This window comes from Falco naumanni, chromosome 3 (assembly GCF_017639655.2).
Source record: "Falco naumanni isolate bFalNau1 chromosome 3, bFalNau1.pat, whole genome shotgun sequence".
Classification (NCBI taxonomy): Eukaryota; Metazoa; Chordata; class Aves; order Falconiformes; family Falconidae; genus Falco; species Falco naumanni.
The window spans coordinates 95,322,472-95,343,326 of NC_054056.1; the positions used below are offsets into that span (position 1 = coordinate 95,322,472).

The 20,855-nt window shown below is 42.2% G+C and overlaps 1 protein-coding gene across 3 annotated transcripts; it reads left to right on the forward strand.

Annotated features, from left to right (window-relative positions):
* The first annotated feature begins 2,363 nt into the window (after window positions 1–2,363).
* LOC121084272 (dendrocyte expressed seven transmembrane protein) lies at window positions 2,364–18,127 on the forward strand. Of its 3 annotated transcripts, XM_040585582.1 has the most exons (4): window positions 2,364–4,005; window positions 9,770–10,829; window positions 15,678–15,998; window positions 16,705–18,127. In XM_040585582.1, exons 2-4 carry the CDS (start codon window positions 9,807–9,809, stop codon window positions 16,786–16,788), a joined length of 1,428 nt encoding a protein of 475 aa, XP_040441516.1. In that variant the 5' UTR covers window positions 2,364–4,005; window positions 9,770–9,806; the 3' UTR covers window positions 16,789–18,127. The 3 variants fall into 3 exon arrangements, with proteins under 3 accessions (XP_040441516.1, XP_040441517.1, XP_040441514.1); XM_040585583.1 differs by lacking the exon at window positions 9,770–10,829; XM_040585580.1 differs by lacking the exon at window positions 2,364–4,005 and having other exon boundaries at window positions 7,821–10,829.
* Window positions 18,128–20,855: the final 2,728 nt, after the last annotated feature.

A 20,855-nucleotide genomic window follows, 5' to 3' on the forward strand; every position in this document is an offset into this window, starting at 1 on the left:
GCACAGATGAGCAAGGAGCTCATGACAAAACTCAAATGTTAGAAAAGAAGCATGGAGGAGGTGGAAGCAGCAAAAAGGGGCCCAGGAGCAACAGGGACACCGTCTGATGGTACAGGGATGGGGACAGGAAAGCCAAAGCCCACCTGGAGCTGAATCAGGTGAGGCAGGCAAAGGGCAGCACAAAGGGCTTCTACAAGGTCTATCAGCAGCAAAAGAAAGACCCGGGGAAATGTGAGTCCACTGCTGAGTGCAGTGGGGGTGCTGGTGACAAAGGACACGGAAAAGCCCAAAGCAGTCAAGGTCACCTTCATCTCTGCCTTTACAAGGAAGGCTGGCCTTTGGGAATCCCAAGGCTCTGAGACCAGAGGGCAAGTCTGGAGTCTTGGTGGAGGAGGATCAGGTCAGGAAACACTTAAAGAAAGGAAGTCCATGGGACCTGATGGGAGGCACCCACAGGTGCGGAGGGGGCTGACTGATGCCACTGTGAGGCCACTCTTGACCGTCTTTGAAAGGTCATGGCATGTGGGAGAGGTTCCTGAGGCCTGCGAAGAAGCAAATGCTTCTCCCATCTTCAAGAGGGGCAGGGAAGAGGACCCAGGGAACTAGAGTTTGGTGAGCCTCACCTTTGTCCCTGGGAAGGTGATGGAGCAACTAATCCTGGGAACATTTCAGTGAGTATTCAACATGGATTTACAAAGGCTAAGTCATGGTTACCCAACCTGATAGCTTGCAATGAGGTGACTGGCTTGGTGGATGAGGGGAGAGTAGTGGACGCTGTTTATCTCAACTTCAGAAAGGCTTTCGACACTGTGTCCTGTGACATCCTCAGAGACAAGCTGATGAAGTATGGGTTAGATAAATGGACCATGAGGTGGACTGAAAACTGGCTGAACTGTCAGGCTCAGGAGGTCTTGATCAGCAGCACAAAGTTCAGCTGGACAAAATCCACTAGTGGTGTATCCCAGGGGTTGATACTGGGGCCAATACTGTTTCAGATCTTCATTTATGACCTGGAAGGAGTACACCCTTAGCAAGCCTGCAGCTGATACAAACCTAGGAGGTTATGCTGCCATTCGGAGTGGCCTCAGAGGCTGGAGAAATGGACCGAGAAGAATCTCATCTGTCACAGAATCACAGAATCACAGAATGGTTGAGGTTTGAAAGGAACTCGAGGTCATCTGGTGCAAACTCACCCCCACTCAAGCAGGGTCACCCAGACTATGCCCAGATGGTCCAGAATCACCATTCTGTGATACTGTAAACATCTGCTATATACTGCTATCAAGGCTGAGATGCTGGGCTTAATGGAGACTTGGTCTGACTTAATATGCACTTACCTGTATCACTTTACAAAATTCTCCCTGATATAATACTATGAAGGATATGTTCTGCTAAAAGATCATTTCGTTCATTTATCCCATAATGAACAGAGACTTGCTCCAGTTACAGATGGTCCACTGTATCTAATTATACCCTTACGTTATGCATAATTTAGATGCTATGAACGTTGTGCTATGTTAATCTTGCTGCCTGCCAGCTTCTGGGACTTGTTCAGTAGCTGCTTTTGAAACAGCGACGGTATGGCTGCTCTGTGGAGGAGAAACCTGGTCTTACAGTGAGCCATTGAGACCTGCTACTTCAGTGCTATCAGTACCTGCTGGAGAACCAGCTGTCTGGAAAATTACATGCAGGGACATTTCAACCAAGGACAAATAGATCGTGCACATGCCATCACTTAAGTAGTTGATGATTGGGCTGGACTCTGCAAAGAGACCAAGGACAGAGCTGAGCCTGGTGTACAGCCCTGGATCTCGGAGTCTAAATGAGAGTCAATATCCAATTTACAAGTCCTTAGGTGTAGTAGGTAGCACCTCTGCAAAGGTCCTAACTACCTTTGACACTTCTGAGAAAAGCAATGGATACATTTTATTCCAAAAATGGATCTGGAAGTTTAAACATAAACAGTAAAACCATAATCACAAATTACTTCTGAAAACATCTGTAAGAGACAGCGTATGGAGGATTTTATTGGAAATGTATCATGGGTGCTTAGCAGATTGTGTGTAAGGCTCCTCTTACTCTTTCTGTTGCTGCTGTCCTTGTAAAGCAGTGTGTCAGCCTTTGATTTCCTTTAAAGTAAATCTGTAGCCCCCCTTATCAGATGGCCCTAATGACAACTGAATGAGAGGAATGACTGGTTCAGTGGATCAGTTCAATAATTGGTAGGATCTGTGTGACCTGTTCCACGTGGAGAGTATGGGTGTCCAGAATTATCTTCTTTCCCTACACACAATTATGCATACAAACTGTAGTGCCTGCAGAAACCAATAGTTTATTTAAAGTAAAATTTTAAGCGCCAGAGTTAAAGCAAAATAAGATTTTTACGTATTTCCAGAAAGTTGTAGGAAGTGTATCTTACTTGGCTAGTGAATGAATCGGAGGTTGTTAAAAGTCTCTGCTGTGTCTTGTGTTCCCATATCACTGTGATAATGAAATATCTCCCAGATTTTCAACTCTTTTTATGTTTGAACACAAATTAACACTTCTCACCATTTTTTTGCAATTTTTGAGCAATAAGCAAATGCATTTGCCACATCCAATAAACGAACATTTCATTTCTCTGCAGGAAAACTACTGTCTTGCAAAAATGAGAGTTTATATATCTGCTTTTTCAAGTTACAAAAGCTGTAGGGTATTTTAGACACCAACATAAATCCCTAAGTTATTCTGCAGTCCTTTATGCAGACAAACTCCAGGAAGACATACTGATTTCACTCTTTATTTAGGACCTCAAAGCTACTACAGTAATAATATTTTGTTGTGGATTTTTTTTAGTACTGGGGTAGAATGTTTTACTTTTGATAAGTGTGTAATATTCACTTATCTAGAGCAAATGTAGAATAGGAACATGGCACAAGTACATGGTACTGTGGCAGTAGAGATCAGAGGCAAGTTTAAATGGATTTGACATCTCAGTCTTGACTGATTAAGAATAAACTAATTTAGATTGGAAGGGACTTCTGGAAGCCACCTAGTTCAATTCCCTGCTCAAAGCAGGTCCAGCTAGATCATGCTGCTCTGTTGTACTGGGATCTCATCACTGGACACAGCACTCTACATGTGGCCTTACCAGTGCTGAGATGAGGGGAAAAATCACTTCACTGGCTTGTGGGCAAGACTCTGGTGATCAGCTCAGGGTGCCATTGGCCACCCTTGCTGCAAGGGCACATTGCTGGCTTATTTTCAACTTGTTTTCCACAAAGAGATCCAGATCGTTTTTAGCAAATCTGCTTCCCAACCAGTCAGCTCCAGCCTGTACTGGTGCCTGGGGCTGTTCCTCCCCAGAGGCAGGACTTGGCATTTTTCTGATTATTTTTTTTTCATGACATTCTTGTCAATCCATTTCTCCAGCCTGTCAAAATCCCTCTGAATAGCAACTTTACCCTTCTGAACATCAATTATCTCTATTAACCAAGGACTTGTATATAATTTGAGTGCCTTTGCTGGATATTTAAGGTGGGTACCATTCTAAGGGCTATATTCTGAGATTGTCTACAGAAATACTAACACAAAACTCAGTAGGAACTTGTAAAAATAATTAGAAAGTCAAAGGTATATGGGCACTGAATTGCTGCTAGTTTCAATGGGAAGCACCAAAATAGCTTAGATGTTCTAGACCTAAGATATTATTCAACATAAAATTAAGACTTTGAAATCTGGGCCCAGAACTCATTTTCTGATATCTATTACTCTGCCAGAAAAAAGGTGGGAAGTGGCACTTGCAAATTATATACTATTTTGGTCTTGTGCATAAGTTACTTCCTCATAAATCTTTGTCAAACCCAGAATAATTTCAAAATTGTAGTGTGCCTGACTCACTGAGGGAGGGCAGGGGAAATGGATTACTCATGTGAAATTTTTTATTGTTGCCCATCTCGGTTCCTCACCAAAATCAAGAGACACAGAGCACTGTGAAGATCCTTCATGCGCTTTACAGAAGGGCCTGTAAGTAATGCTTTAGGGTTAATACCATGGAAATATGGATACTAATTATGAACTGAGTTAGGTGTTTTAAGGTGAAAGGACTTGCTTTAAGTTACTTGTTGCCACCTTACTGATTGGAGGGTCTATTCCTAAAGTTCGTGAAACAATTTATTCCTAAGCTTTCCCAAAACTATTTATACTGATCTTACACGTAGAAAGGACTATGTAACCTCTCGTGTTCCCTTCCATCCCTCATACTGGAATCTTCTCTGTCTTGTGGAGCTGTTTTTGTCAATAAAGAAACTACCATCTGGGTTTCCCAAACTCTGCCTCCATTCCTGCCTGTGCTTTAAGGGAAAGATAAGTCTGTGTGTCTGCTGCATCAGAGCTTCCAGATGTAACACAGCCTATAGCAGTATATGTGATAAAATTTGTTTTCTTGTTCCTTGTGCCTTCCATAGCTATTTTCTACAGCTGCCCATGACACATTTTCTGTGTCCCTCTCTGAGTGCCCAGCTCAGTCAAATCCCTGTGCTTGAAATGGAGAAACATAGGGAGAAGCTCATCTCGTGTAGCTTTGGATAGCTCTGCCTAAGTAATATGAATTCTTTTCATAGTCAAGATAGAGAAAGAGCTCTGTTAAGGTGTGACCCATCTTATGCGAGGGCAGACTTCTAAAACAGGTCTGAGGTATGGCGTTGGGTAACTGCCTTTTTCTCCTCATTGATGTAAAGACAGGTAGCTCAGATGTGGACATTACAGAATTACAGAATTACAGAATAAAAGAATGGTTTCAGTTGGAAGGGACCTTTAAAGATCATCTAGTCCAACCATCAGAACTGTAGACATCTGATATTAGATGACATTTAACCAATTTGTGGCATCCTAAAGACCTGATTATGTCTTGCTGTATTCAGAATTTCCTGAGACCTGTACTTTAAATACATGAAAAAAAAAAAAAAGATATCTTGATCACTTTTAATTTTGTTTGGTTTTGCATGTGTATAAATTGTTGGTTTATTTGCATTGCAGTGTTATTTATTTCGAGTTCCTATGTGCACATATTTGGTTAGATATTTTAGTCCTTGCCTGTGTTTATTGTGTTTAGTACCATTTACTCTCCTTCTCCCTGCAGCAAAAAGCAAATAATCTGAACACAAGAAATGACAGGGGTACCAATGACGCCCTGGGGATAGTTACAGTAACGTTGCCGGATTTTTGATTGGGCTTTTATTTCTTTGCTGGATGCCCTGCATTGACCAAAGGAAATAACATGGGGCTCCCTCCTGTATTTTTGCCTTTTACTAAACCATAGTTCAGCACTGTATTTTTTGATGGTATCCAAAAAAGGGAAGTAATTCTCTTACATTTCAGCGTAACTGATCCAGGCTAGGAGAGAATGCTGCTGAAACTGCCAAAAAAGGAAATATTTGTTTTTATGTTCTTATTGTGTGCTTTCTCTTCCTTAATTCCTGTATAAATCCAAACAGGATTTATGAGGCAAAGATCAGTGTATAGCTGAAGCTTTAGTATCAGTGGGATACAAGTTTCCCATTTAACCTAATGCCTTTCTTATTGTGACTTTATTTTTACGTATGAGGATCCTGTGTGCTGTGCAGGGCGAAGGACCTGCCGAACTGCCGTGCTCCTCCTGAGACCAGCTGGAACGGTGCTGTGCAGGGGAAAGTCACATCAGAATTTGTGTGAGGGCACAAAACCTGGATGGTACTAGACAGTTCTAACTCAATAGGACTTGTAGTCCCCAGACTTTTTCTGAGTTAGGTCTGTGTCAAAATAGAAAGTAGACTTAAAGATCTGGCTCTGTTCATCATGTTACGCCAAATCATCTACAACTCTATTTAAAAAGCTAATTTTTCAGTAATCCACATTTTTTATCTCACTATATATTTTCTGGCAACATCGGCTTCTTCCATTATATTAAGAACCGGCAAAGAGTTTGCACAGGTGGCTAATCCACATCAATATCCAATGTAGGCCTGCTGATCAACTCTAATCAAGCAGTAACCTGGGTAGAGAAGGTTTCAGAAATAGTGCCTGCAAGTATAAGGAGTTTCAACTATTGCAGTTGGACTAGATGATCGTTGTAGGTCCATTCCAACTGAACTATTCCACTCTATTCTGTTCTAGTCTAGTCTAGTTTAGTCTAAGTCTAGTCTAAACTGGCAAGCCATCATCAGTTATGGGGTGAGCAAGGGACTAGGATGGGACCAAACTGGTAGTGAAGATGGCCATATCTTCTTGGACAATGCATATAGAGGAATTTCCATAGCAGGCAGGGAAGAAATCATGCATGGTGTGAACAGGTACTGCATAAAAATGACAGGTGTCATGGCTGAGCTGGAAAGACATTTTCTAAGGATGCTTGAAGATATGTCATTACCCTCCACTTACTTAAAAAATGAGGCAAATATCTGAAATATCACAAGCAGGATCTTAAAAACTCTTTAAAAGTTTCCTCTTTTCATTTTAAAATGAAAACAGAAAAATATCTTTTAATTATATTGCATTCATTTCAGTACATTGCAAGCCTTAAGAAGTATGGCCCAAACTTCTTGCTGGAGAGGCTTCTTTTGAGAATTTGTTGTTATAATTACTCCTGCTAGCATGCCATATGGTAGATGAATATCACACTTCCAGATCTGAGTATTTCCCAGAGAGGGAAACTAAGGCATAGAGAGGTTCTCCTTGGACCCTACAGAAATATCAAGTTCAAAGGCAGAGCTAAAGCACAGGAGTTCACAGCTCCCCTCTGTGGCATACATCAGGAGAGACTATGGTGGAAAGAAATTGGCACTGAAGAGCAAGAAAGAGCAAGAAACTGCTTTCCAAGAATATTTTTTTTCTGATGCTACATAAATAATCGTAGCAGCCCCCACATTAGGTCATGTTACAGGACAGAAGAAAAAATGCTTTGCTTCAGACTGCAATTGAAATGAAAGTTTTGTTCTTGTCAGACTCCTGTTAGAATTTGTTAGAACCTGACAGCTTCAGGAGAGCTATAGTGATTTATGTTTTCAAGAGGAATCATTCCAGAATGCTCTCAAGGTTTACTATTTCTTTAAGCACTGAATTAGCCTCTTTAGTCAAGCCAAGGATTTATTTCTACCTCTGAGCCAGAGTGTTATTTTCCCTTCCCAAGCATTCACAGCTGTTTAAGTGCCTGCTGATACAAGAACTTTCATCCTCCACATTTATTTTTTTTTTAGGTTTAGCATGCTTTGTGTGACTCTCCTGTGCTGAATATCTATGTTTGTTGCTGATATCTTATGGGGGAAAACCGAGGTGTCAGACAAGCCACAGAGATGCACGCTGTGAGTCTGACTGACCCTGGCAGTGGCTGAGCTCAGAGATGGGCTCTGCGGGGAATGGGAATGCTGCCTTCTCAGTCTTCAGTGATCACGCAGAGACACCTGAGCATCTGTGCCACAGGCTCCAAAATTCAGTGGCTCCTTGTGATGCCTTTCCTGCCTTAAAACTCTGGGTTCATGCAGGTTAGGGGCAAGACTGCCATGTATGTGCCGAGTACTGAAGTGATCTCATGCAAAGCTTTGAATCTGCCCAGCAAAGGAGACTTTTTGATTATTTTCAAGTTCTGTCTATATTGTGAAAGTCTCCAGCCTCCTGGTCCAGAAGTATGGCTTTTGTTAATTCTAAGGCTTCGTTCTTGACTCTCTCTAATTCTTAGGTGCAGTCATGCCAAACTCCCAGTCATGTATTGCAGCCATTTACCAAATGTTTATAAACATTAACAGGACCGCACCATACCCATACACACAAACACACAAAACCATGTAGAAACTGTGCTTGATAAAATGCAACTCAAAAGGTGTTGTTTTCTCACATGGCTGTTTTTGCATAATATTACATAAATTCTAGCTTTTTTGCATTTGATTTTTTATGGCTTCTTAAATCAAGAAGAGAACTCCAGATCTATTCACTGTAGGGGGCAATTTTTCTTACATCTACAAAGAAGATGCCGCAGCACATACTGTTTAAGGATCCAATCTAGGAAGTTCAGGATTCACTGGCAGGGTTTGCTGGCTGTTAGATCTGGTTCTGCTTGACTCCAGAACTATGAACAACTCATTTGTATTTACGTTTCCTAAAAATACCTCATTAATTTCTTGTTCCGTAGGAAGAGGTCAAAGCAGACTGCCCACCTAAGCAGAGGACAGCTATGCTCATGGCAAAGCTGGAGGCTGGTGGCTTGCGTGCTACCGCTCCTCCCCATTTTGCTTGCACTTTCCCAAACGCATGGAAACTTCTACATACTTTGGGGACATTAATTAACTAATTTCACTCCTGTGAAGGAGCCGCTAATTGCCGTTACACTCTGTTTACAGCTGACTTCACTGAGGCCCTGGAGGGAAGCAATTTTCCCAGCCTTCCCAAGCAGAGTGGTGTGCCAGGGACTGAGCCCACCCTGACAGCTATTGCCCACCATTAATGCCTGCTGAAGCAGTTGAGCATTGAAAACCCTGGGCATCTTCCAGGATAGTCCTCAGCACTAGAAAAGATCAGACCCAAGTGAAGCCAAGGAAAAGCAGCACACTGAGCACAGCAGTCCAAGAAGGTCCCAGCTGGGATCTGATGTCTGCTCCAATCACCCTCAGCTCCTGTTGCATCCAAAGCCAATAATGGCATAACTAATAATTAATTACAATGAGAGGAAGGGGAAAATGGAGCAGTGAATGTTAGCAGAATTCATAAAGTTAAATGCCAGTAAAATACAGTATGTGTACAAAATAATAGTTTAGTTCCTGACTACCTGCTGTGTTCAAGCTAAACAAAAGACAAAGTAATATCTTCAGGATTTTTTGTGCAAACAGCTCTTCTCTATTTAAGATAAAATTGCAACAGTTTATTTTATTTAATTAGTATCTTATTTGTTCTAGTACATTAAAAGGCTAATATGCATATAAATTGCGCTTACATCTTTGGACAAATTGCATTATAGATATTATATTGCAAAGGAAGGAGGAAAGATGTGAGCACTGAACTCTCTCCCATAAAACTGAATTGAATTTCTCAGAAATACTCTAATTTACAGTATGGGCATGCTGGTAGGCAGAGGAGATAGTGACAAGTACAAGCAATGAGGGTTAAAGGTGTATACGGACCAATTTGTAGCTGTGCTATCCCAGGAGATATCCAAAGAAGGAATGATCCCTCTGAGACACACTTTCTTCCCACTGTGCTGACCTACCTCCAGCTGAAAAAGGAGAGTTTCATTCCTCATCCCTGGGCAACGCACACATCCTGCTCTAACCCTTCCTCCCTCCCTGGCTGCTGCTCTGGCTGTTCCCTGCAGGTTGAGCTGTATTCCCCTGCATTGAGGTACTGATGGGAAATTTCCATGCTCCTCTCTTTTCCTTTCCTGGTGCCCCTGTAAAGCAAAGCTAACATCCGTGGAGAAGCACTGGGTGCTACACTAGGCTTGCATCCCTCATACATATACACACACACATTTAGGTACATATGAACCACTGTGTCTATATGGCAAATAAGAAATCAAGTGTACAAAGAGTAAAAGGACAAAAATACTTTGAAAAGATACAGAATACCTTTTGGAGTCATCTCTTCCATGTTTAAATATGTGATACTGGGCATGAAGATTAGGGTTTCACGTGGGGTGGTTCAGCCCCCCTGTGAGTCAGACCTGCATTTTTTGCAACATGAAGTATTGACCAGCCAGTTAAAAGCTCATCATTGTCATTAGTGTGGCCCTGTAACTAACAGTATTTTTGTTTTCCTTTCCTTTTAGTTTGAGCCATCACAGTGTCAGTGACAACCAGAAGAGAATGCAAACATTTGTCTCAATAGCCCAGAATGCATGGGAAATTTTTATATCCAAAAGGAAGCCTGGGTGGAATTATCAGGCGCAGCTTTTTGCAGTTTGCTCTGCAGTTGGCTTCCTCTCCAGCTTTCTTTTATTCCTTGGCATGCACTTCTCCCTGGAACACCCTTTGGGTCCCTTACTGATTTCTGGATTCATTTGGATCTTGCTTTCTATCATGCTTTTCTGTTTCAAGCACTTGCGCTGCTTTAGTGTCCTCTTCCTTCTTTCTTGTGGACTGAAAAATGGCAGAAATGCTCTTCTTACTGCTGGAACAGGTGTTGTGGTGGCTGGCAACATCCAAAACATTTTTCATAACCTAAAGGTTCTGGCAGACAGTATAACCTGTCATTTAGAGTATGAGCAATTTGCTTTGTTAGAATATTATGTTGAGGCAGTAAAATGGATTTATGAGGTGGCCAAGCTTCACACTGAACTACTTAAAAGTATAGTGTCGCTAAGGCATGAATTCACACCATCTTATTCAATTTCAGATGATGCATTAAAACAAGAGCTAAATGACACAAAGCAAGAAATCCAGAAGGTTACTAACCAGATAACTTTTATGCTGACTATACTTCCCTATATAGGCCAGAAAGTACTGCCTATAGTGGGGATTTTTCTAGCTTCTTTTGGAACTGGTCTCTTTATCAAAAAATTTGTGGGTTCTCACAGTGCCAGATTTAAGAATACTTATATCACAAAACAGTTCATTGCATTTGATGAACACCAAAAGCAACAGCAAAGACCCTGTCTTCTGCCACTTAACAAAAAAGAAAGAAAAGATTATGTGACAATTCCATCTTTCTGCCTCACAAGGAAGGACAGAAAAAAAATGCAGGTTTTTTTTCTCCCTATAATTATTCATTTTTGCATCTGGCTTCTGTTTGCTGCAGTAGATTATTTGTTTTATTGGTTAATTATTTCTGTGAATAAACATCTCCAAGAAGTACCAGATCTAGAGATTCGACTCAACCTCTTTCAGCAAGTAAGTACTTATCAGTACTGTATATTTCTTAGTTTAGTGTTGAAAAATTTCCCTTCATCTTCAGCTGCTACAGGAGCAGACATAGAGCCAATGAGCCATCGGTTCTTTTGTGGCATTATCATTCATTTGTTTAAAAAAGGCCTGTTGCCTTTACAGATACGTATGGTTGGAATCAGACAGTTCTCTGCACTTTCCAAAGTGTCATCATATTTCTAGAGAATGGTAACTATAGGAAGAAGAAGGGATTTGCATTCCTCCACTTATATATGTGGAGAAGACTAGAGCTTAAAATTGAGAACTCACAATGCTGACATTTGTGAAGCACGCTTTTATAGTCAAATGCTACTGTGACACTGACATAAAAGATGCCTACCTTTCTTTAGCTGAGCAGCCTGAGGAGCTCATCATTTAAAAAAGCATGGCTGCATGCACATGAAATAATAACACGTTACCGAAATCTCAAGGTTCTTCCAGCAAAAGCAGCAGTGGCATAAGGAACCATAGAGTAATTAGGTTGGAAGGGACATCCAGAGGCCATCTAGACCAGTTTCATGTTCAAAACAGGGCCAGCTTCAGAGGCAGATCAGGGTCTCATCTGTGAGTGTTGCTAAAGTCGGAGATTTCACCACTGGAGTGTGTGACCCATGTAATGCTGTGCAGGCACAGGAAAGCTGCACAGTTTGATAGCTTACAAGATCAGGATTAAAACATTTCCCAAAAGCATATAACCCTTTGTTACTTTCAGGATAAGAAGATTTCAGAGGGATGCTTGATTGTTAGTACAACGTGTTATACATGCTCTTTCTTCTGTCAGTTTTTTTCTTACTCAGCATTTTCTATTACTTCTTAGAGCTCGCAGTAATGAGAATTCATTCGCATTTCTCCCCATCTCCAAAAAATTAATCTAGCCAAAAGCAGTTCCACAGAGTAAGATTATTAAGGTGAGCAATGTAATAAGTGTGTTACTTGAAATTACAAGCAAACAGAACATACAACCTTTGGGAGAGGGACTCTCATTCTCACTTTTCCATATGTGACATTTTGAACCTCTGAACTGGCTTCTTCAGCCAGGCCTCATTTTCTATGACACACTGCTAAATAATGCAGGTTCAGCTGATGATATTTTATATTGTATATCATAATATCAACGTCTTCCATGGGATAAAAATTAAATTATTGACCAGTTTTGTCTTAACAAATAGTAGAAAAATTCAGTATGCGTACGGCAGACATAAGCCAAAGGTTCCCAGGTTGTATCAGTGGAAAACCACTTTTCCTAGAGGATGGAGGCTGCCAACTTCTAATTGTTACTTGAGCTTTCCTTTGAGAAGGTAGGTGCAAAAGCTATTGGATTCACTGTAACTGTGCAATCAGCACGTATAAAGTAAGCCAGACCCATCCTGGAGAAGTCAGAGCAAAAGCAGAGAGGCTCTCACCGTCTGGTCAGTCAAATGTGAGGTATGTGGAGGAGATATTGTTAAGCATGCTAAGGGGCTTTACACCTCTTATGGCATTGCACAGCAGCTGTGATCTAGCATCACCAAACCAGCGTGTGAAATGATCCTGGTCCCTTGGGATATGGTCCTTGAGAGATAAAGGGTTCAGGAAAGCTGGTTGATATTATAAAAATCACCTACTCCAAGCTCAAGAATTATCCTTCACAACTAAATCAAGCAAAGGCTGCAGGAGGACAGCACAGATGAGCAAGGAGCTCATGACAAAACTCAAATGTTAGAAAAGAAGCATGGAGGAGGTGGAAGCAGCAAAAAGGGGCCCAGGAGCAACAGGGACACCGTCTGATGGTACAGGGATGGGGACAGGAAAGCCAAAGCCCACCTGGAGCTGAATCAGGTGAGGCAGGCGAAGGGCAGCACAAAGGGCTTCTACAAGGTCTATCAGCAGCAAAAGAAAGACCCGGGGAAATGTGAGTCCACTGCTGAGTGCAGTGGGGGTGCTGGTGACAAAGGACACGGAAAAGCCCAAAGCAGTCAAGGTCACCTTCATCTCTGCCTTTACAAGGAAGGCTGGCCTTTGGGAATCCCAAGGCTCTGAGACCAGAGGGCAAGTCTGGAGTCTTGGTGGAGGAGGATCAGGTCAGGAAACACTTAAAGAAAGGAAGTCCATGGGACCTGATGGGAGGCACCCACAGGTGCGGAGGGGGCTGACTGATGCCACTGTGAGGCCACTCTTGACCGTCTTCAAAAGGTCATGGCATGTGGGAGAGGTTCCTGAGGCCTGCGAAGAAGCAAATGCTTCTCCCATCTTCAAGAGGGGCAGGGAAGAGAATCCAGGGAACTAGAGCTTGGTGAGCCTCACCTTTGTCCCTGGGAAGAGGATGGAGAATATAATCATGAAAGCCATCTCCACACATGTGAAGGGCAAGATAGCTATTAGGAGTATTCAGCATGGATTTATAAAGGCTAAATCATGCTTGACCAACCTGACAGCCTTCTATAATATGATCACTGGATTGTTGGACAAAGGGAGAGCAGTTGGTGTTGATGGTGCATATATTAAAGCTTCCAATGCTGTTTTCCACAACATCAACATTGACAAAATGATGAAGCATAGGCTAGGTAAATGGGGAGTGACATGAACTGAAAACTGACTGAGCCGCCGGACCAAAAAGGTTCTGACTAGTGGCACAAAGTCACTTCTGATTCCCCCCAGGAGTGGACACTGGAACCTATATTGTTGAAGCTCTTTATTAATGACCTGAACAGAGGAACAGATTGTAGCTGCTCAAGCTTGCAGACAATATAGAACTAGGATGAGTGGCTGAAACACCAGTGGATTGTGCTGCCATTCAGAGGGACTTGAAAAGGCTTGATTGGGCCAAGAGGAACCTCACAATGTTCAGCAAAGGAAAATGCCATGTCTTTCAGTCCTTGGAGAGGAATAACCCCGTGCACTATATGTGTTGGGGACCAACCAGCTGGGAGGTGGCTTTGCAGAAAAAGGCCCTGAGAATTCTCATGGACACCAAGTTGACCAAAAGCCTGCAGTGTGCCCTTATAGCAAAAGAGAGCTATCCTGGGCTCCATTAGGCAGAGTGTTGCCAGCAGGCTGAGGGAGGTGATCCTTCCCCTCTGCTCAGCACTGGTGAGGCCCAGTACAAGACAGGCATGTACTGGAGTGAGTTAAGGGTCAAGAAGATGCCTAAAGGACTGGAGCATTTGTCATACAAGGAGAGGCTGAGAGAGCTGGAGCTGGAGAAGCGATGGTTCGGGAGGATCTCATCAGTGTATATAAATACTTGATTGGCTGTGGGTGTAAGAAAGAGGAGCCAGACTCTTCTCAGTGATGCCTAATGCAGGGACAAGAGGCAATGGGCCCTAATTAAAGGATATTCCATTAAAACGTTAGAATTTTTTTTATTCTTCAGGTGGTCAAACACTAGAACAGGTTTCTGAGATTGGTTTTGCAATCTCCATCCATGGAGATACTAAAACCCCAATGGAACACAACCCTAAGCAACCTGGTGTAGCCTCAGCTATTCTCTGTGTACTGCTCTGTGTGGGTTTACCTGTGTTTCTGCCCTTCATACCTTGAGGACAGCCCTTTATCATGGCTTGCCTTGGGTGTGACCCAAGTCAGGGCAAAGCATGAGCTTAGACCCACCATCTGTGGACAGAGAGCCTCAGCTTGACCCTGTCTGGCTGATTCATGGGTCCTGTATTATGAATTTTCTCTTTTTATGTGCAGTGTTCACTCCTGAGGAAAGCTGGTTGACTCTCTCAAAACATAACATTACGCCATCATCAGATTGTTTCTAGTTTCCTAAGGAAGGTTATCACATTAAAATGTAAAATTAATCTCAACAGATTTGTCATAACAAGCCTCAGGGCTGCTGATCTCAGGGAGCCTAGAAAGCTGGCTGCAGAAGCAGGACAGATTCAGTGACTTCTTGAGATGTTTATTCTTGTATGAACAGTGAAGTTCCTCATGCACTTTTACTCTTGTTTCATACTGAGTTCCTAATGCAGTTTTTCCTTGCTTACACATTGGTTCACTTTAGGGATAAAATGTACTGAGATAGATTGGAACAGGATAATGTCAAGGAAAAGCTAACAGGCTGAAAATGGGCATCATGCTTTGGGTACCCAGTTCTTCCCAATGACCATCTAACAGAAGTGCCTGGCCTTTGCAGGGTGGTTAAAGAGCCACAAGGAAGAGCTACATATCCCCCTGACAGTCATAAAAGAGGGCTGGGTCATTCAGTGTCCCTACAGCATTCCTTCACAGAGCAGAAAGTTGCCTGCAAGTATGAAATACTGGTCCCAGCAGCATGTCTAACCTAGTCCTTCTCATTCAGCATTTCAGTCCACAAGCAGTGCAGATATCAGCTCATCTAAGCAAGGACACCTATTAGAGAAGGAGAGGTGGCTTTATTTGTGTTACAACCTCATGGTCAGAGCATCTGCCTAGGTGGGTGTGGAAGCACTGCTGATCATGTACTGAGCCACAACCAAAGGGGCGGACACACTATTTCACTCTGAAGGAAGGACCCGCCAACAGAGGATCTGAGCAGGTTCAAGGGAGTGGGAATTTATTAAACTGTTATAGCCAGATTAGCTGAATACTTGTCTATCAATCAGAGCCACTGAGAAGGTAAGTTCTAAATAGTTCAAACTGTGGGATGGTCTTCCCAGAGAAATGGTGAAAATGTAGCCTGAAACATTTATAAACAGCCAATGACCATATTGTTATGAGCATAGCATATATAGGCACTGGATGGACTAGCTGATTTATGGTCCTTTGTAAATTTGAATGTCCAATTGGAGAAATATTAAGAAAGGAGGGAATCAGTACTATAATGACTCTTTTCCCCCCCTTTTTTTTGTGCAGAGGAATGAGAACAGCCTTTTCCCTGGTATGAGAAAGCTTATTGCAAAGACAGATCCTTTCAAGATCTCTTTGTTTAAGCATGACTGCGTCCCTCGGCCAGAGCTTAACCTGTCCACGACATGGATCCAGGTTGGAGTCATCATCTTCTTCTTAATAATTTTTGGATTATTCTCTGGCCTCTTGACCCAACTTAAAATACTCGTGTCAACTTCATTTTATCCTGACATTGAGATGAAACGTATACATTATTTGCATGCAAAGTTACTCAAGAAGAGAGCAAACCTACAAGAGAAAACTGGGAAGAACATGTCTGCTAGTACGGTAAGCCATCAGCTCTAGGGGAAAAAAAGTCTCCCTTTCTCAGGGTGGTAACCAGACCCAGGAAATACTTAAATACTTACTAATTTCAGTTATGTGCTAATAGTGGTTCCCCAGTGCTTTCCTGCACAGGGACCAGGGACACATTGCCTGTTGGTGAGACTACATCACATAATTGTTTTGTTCTGTCCTTTAGCACACTTGCATCAGACATGACATAGGTACACCCAAATTACTATGTGCTGGCAAGAAAATACTCCTCAGACTTAGAGCTCTACAGAGAAGAAACTTTTTTCTTCATAAACATATGCAAAGCACCTCCAGCACAAAGAGTATTCCTGCAATCTAGGCAGCGAGTGTTGGGTATAAGCTGCTTCTTAATGTTGAGAAAGATGTTCAGTTATTTGCCAAATGGAAGGTGATGTATTTCTGTTTTAAAATACAGTGGGAGTGCAACTGGAAATACCATTAGGAAACAGAACCTTCTGTCCGCAAAAACTTGTGCCCTGTATATATATGTATATATACACTAATGGAAATAACAAATACATGTGCATATATTTATGGAAAATCCAGACAGATAGCTGCAGACACATATTGTTTGGTTTGGGCTTTTTAATAGCCTTCAATACTTACTATACAGGATGTCAGTGTCTGGTTTCTAGCTTAGTAATACTATGATCATGGCATCATATTTCTGTCTTTTCAGGTCAACTTTTGGTTTCCAATACTCAAGGCAAGAGAGGCAGTAAGGAAGAAAGAAAGGAGTGTGGCAAACGACAACATGGTGTGAAAGACACCAAGTGAATGTTTGTATAAGGCTGGGATGCTCTAGCTCCGCAGGGGCCTGTGTTTTGCACCCATCTTTGCAATGGAATTTCAATTTTAAAATGTAAAAAAATGGGATCAAAATTTAATCATCAGTATTTTGGAAAAGTGTGGAAAAGAAGCCATGAGAGATAATGTGCTATCCACCACAGAGATCTCAGAGTTGCACTAATACTCATTTTTCATCTTGGGGTATGCGTTGTCTGATACTGTAGAAATCCATGGAGGGTCTGTTCTTCTGTGTAAAAGCAATCAAACAGTTTGGAGCTTTTAGGACTACAGCACAAACCTCTTTGGGCTGAGGTAACAGAGGACGTAATAACATGTTGTGGTATAACCACATGACAGCAGCAGGTTTGTCTTCTTCACACTGGCCAGGCACTGAAGACAGAAGACACAGCTGAGTCTGTCCATTGGCTTCTGGGCTGGCCAACAATCTAACTAGAGGCCTTAGATGTTTCTAGGTGTTTCTGTCTATTTCTCAGCCCTCAACTGCCCCAAAACCTTCAGCCTGGTTCTTTCCCAACCCTAGCTTCATATACTTGCTCCTGCCTCTGTAGCTGTCTTCTGCAGGGCCAGTGCTCTATATGCCCTGTCAATCTTCTAGCTCATGTGAACTCTCCCTCCCACCTTACTTCTCCACTTACTTTTGCTGATTTCTCTCTCATAAATTTCTAATCCTAGTCTCCCACTCGAAATTCCTCACTTGGTCTTAGTCTCCCACTTTCACTTATCCATAGACTATATCACTAGTGCAGATTGTCCCGTGATCATGAGAGGTAATGTAGCATGTGCTGAAGTCAGAATGCTCACGAGAGCTAGAATACAGAGGAATCGGGTGCTGTGGGTGCAGACAAGCTTGTTTTGAGGTATAGGGACATATGAGCAGAGGTTGACAATGTTTTGAATCTTGCAGTCTGAGGCAGCTTGCACAAGTGGCAAAAATGGGCTCAATTACATTGCTAAAGCCACCATTGACTTCAATGAAACAAAACTAAGCCGATACTGAGTGCTTCATGTATTCAACTAACATCAGTGATGTGACCTTCATATGACTCAAGAACAAATGCTAAAAGCATAAAGACATAGTAATGGCTTGACTGGCATGGCACTGGAGATTAATGTAGAGCTAAAAATCCACCCAACAGGCAGTGTACTCTTGATTTTCAGCAACAGGCAATTTCTTTCTTTAGCATACATAACAGCAAACTCTGTTCTGTTCCTCTGTAACACATGCACGGTCCCAGGACAGCCATTGATTGATGTATCTGTTATTTGGATGAATAAAGACTTACTTAAATCTTTGCATAGCAAATGTCAGAAGTTTGTGGGTTTTTTGGGTCTTCCAAACAATGCCTCACTCTCCATGGACACAGGTGGTTCAGGTTGCTGATGTGCCAACAATCTGTCTCTAGAAAATGAGGTGCTAGATTAAAGCCATGCATTATTGAAGGTTGTGCTGAATAGTCTGAGTGGCGTATGTCCTCTTTTGCTAGAGTGGGACAGCCCTGGGTAGTAGCAGAATGTTGTTTATACATCCCAGGTACTACTGTCAAGGACCAGCAGCAAGAAGCATTCTGGTGAAAAAGAAGTAACATGAAGGCTGCTCTAAATTCGTTTTCACAAAACAGACTAGCTGTCTGGCTACTATTGACAAGAAGATATATTTGTTCACTCTTGTTGTCATTGCAGAGGAAAGAGAAAGAGTTAAACGTCAGCAAGAGCTGAGCATTTTTGGCTGAGTTCTGACAAGTTCATTGCTGGTAGGAGTTGGGCGTGCTACTTTCAGCCCCAAAGGACAGGCTGGTGAGAAGCCCTGATCTACTGATTACAACACCCAAAGACTGGGACAGCTCTGATTGATAGCACTATCACAAAACTCTTATCTGCTTCACTTGGCATCAGGAGGTGAAAGTTGTTTTGGAGTTTCTTGCCTTTCCTGCTGCATGGTGTGTTGCCACCCAGCATACCTTTTCTCTCTGTTCTGCAAGCAGCAGGTAAAAAGCTTTGCAGCACGTCGGAATGGTTCAGCAAAATGACATAGATGGGGGTCAGTGGTTGGGAGAGATACTTAAATTTGTTAGGATTTTGAGATCTGGAGTACACTCTCAGGACGATGGCATGTCTGTACTTTGTATTTACTTAAAGAAATTAAGCCTAGTGGGAACGACTGAATATAGAAAAAGAGCTATTAGTTTTTGGTAGGGTAGGTGAGACCTTGCAGGCTTTACAGAACAGTGTTATACCTGAATGCTGGGGCTCCCACCGCTAAGTGGCTGGGCAGCTTACTGAGTATTGCTTAGCTTGCCCCCTCAAATCAGCAAGAGTCATGGCAGTGATAAAAGCTAATTGTAATTCTGTACAAAATATTCAGCTCTAGTAACATTTTACCTAGATGCTTGACCCCACTATCAGTGACAAAAGACATGGAAAAGCCCAAGGTACTTCTTTGTCTTAGTCTTTACAGGTATGACTGATCTTTAGCTATACCAGGCTTCTCTGAACAGAGGGAAAGTCTGGAAGGATCTGTGAAGCATGGCAAGGCTACAGAGCACTTAAACACACTGGACATACTTAAATCCATGGAATATGATGTGAGGCACCCATGGGTGCTGAAGGTTCTGGCTGGTGTCATTGTGAGGCAACTCTCAATTATCTTTGAAAGGCTATGGTGATCAGAGAGGTTACTGAGGACAGGGAGAACGTGAATGTCACTCCCATCTTCAAGAAGGTCAAGAAGGAGGATCTGTGAACCTATGGGTTTATCAGCCTCACATCAATCTGTGGGAAGCTGATGAAGCAATTTCCCTTGGAAGCCATTTCCAAATATAAAGGCCAGGAACTTGAGGGGAATATAACCTAAACATAAGAAAAATATTTTTTACTGTGAGGGTGATCAAGCACTGGAACAGGATGCCCAGAGAGGTTATGGAGTCTTCATCCTCAGAGATACTCAAAACCCAGCTAGACATGGCTCTGAGCAACTCAGAGCAACAGGGCTGGAGTAGATATCTCTACATGTGTCCACCAGGCTCAGCCACTCTGTGATTTGTTGACTTTTACACAAAGCATTGCAGAAAAAAAATTAGACACACACAGCAAAAGCTTGTGTTCATTTGTGAATGTGCTGTGTCAGCACCAGGGTGCCACCTGACAAATATTGTTGCTATTACACTCATACTGGAGTCAGGCACTTGAGTGGACTGATGCACTCTTTGCTTCTGTGACCATACACATGCACATCTGTGTGCTGAAGGTGAGTGGAATGGCAGGCAAAGGACATAAGTTTGCTCTTCCCCATCTCCCTAAATCTGGGTTACCAGGGAAAATGGCACATTCTGTGCATTTATTTTAAATTCTAAAACAAATTCACCTTTGGTACCTCAAAGACATTTAGGTTTATCTCAGTGGTAGAACAGTTCCTACCCTGATCTACCATATTAGGTCTATTCCTTCAGCTGCCTAGTGGTCCTCTTTAGTTGCATGGATGAAAAGGCAGGTCTGTCTCTACCCCAGCACTACACAGAGATACACATCTCATTCTCTGCAGACCTTACTGGGCTTCTGTTTTCTCCCATTTGTTTCTGTCCTGTGAGCTGGGGAAGTCTGGGGGTTTGTTTATGTTCAGCTGTCTTCTCTCCAAGTTGTTGAGCTATTCCCTTGGCCTCTCTGTTTACCATAACCCTCAACCACATTACTACATTGTTCTTTTTTTTTTTTTTTGAAAGTCTGCAAGTTACAATAAAAAACCAGTATTCCATCCACAATTATTTCTGTTCCTCTTCTTGCCTGCTCTTTCCTCACATTTCCTACATTCTATTTTGGCTCTTTTCCCTGTCTTTGTCATTCAGTCTTCTTTCCTCTTTTGGTATATTTGCTTCTGCTCCAATAGATCATTATTCCTCATACATAAAAGCATGTATTTTTTTTCTTTCTGCTAAGCACAAGTGAAATACAGGTACAGTGAAATTAAGAATGTTATCTACTAATTTATTGGCTTAATGGAAATTTTTAATATCTTTCATGTTACTG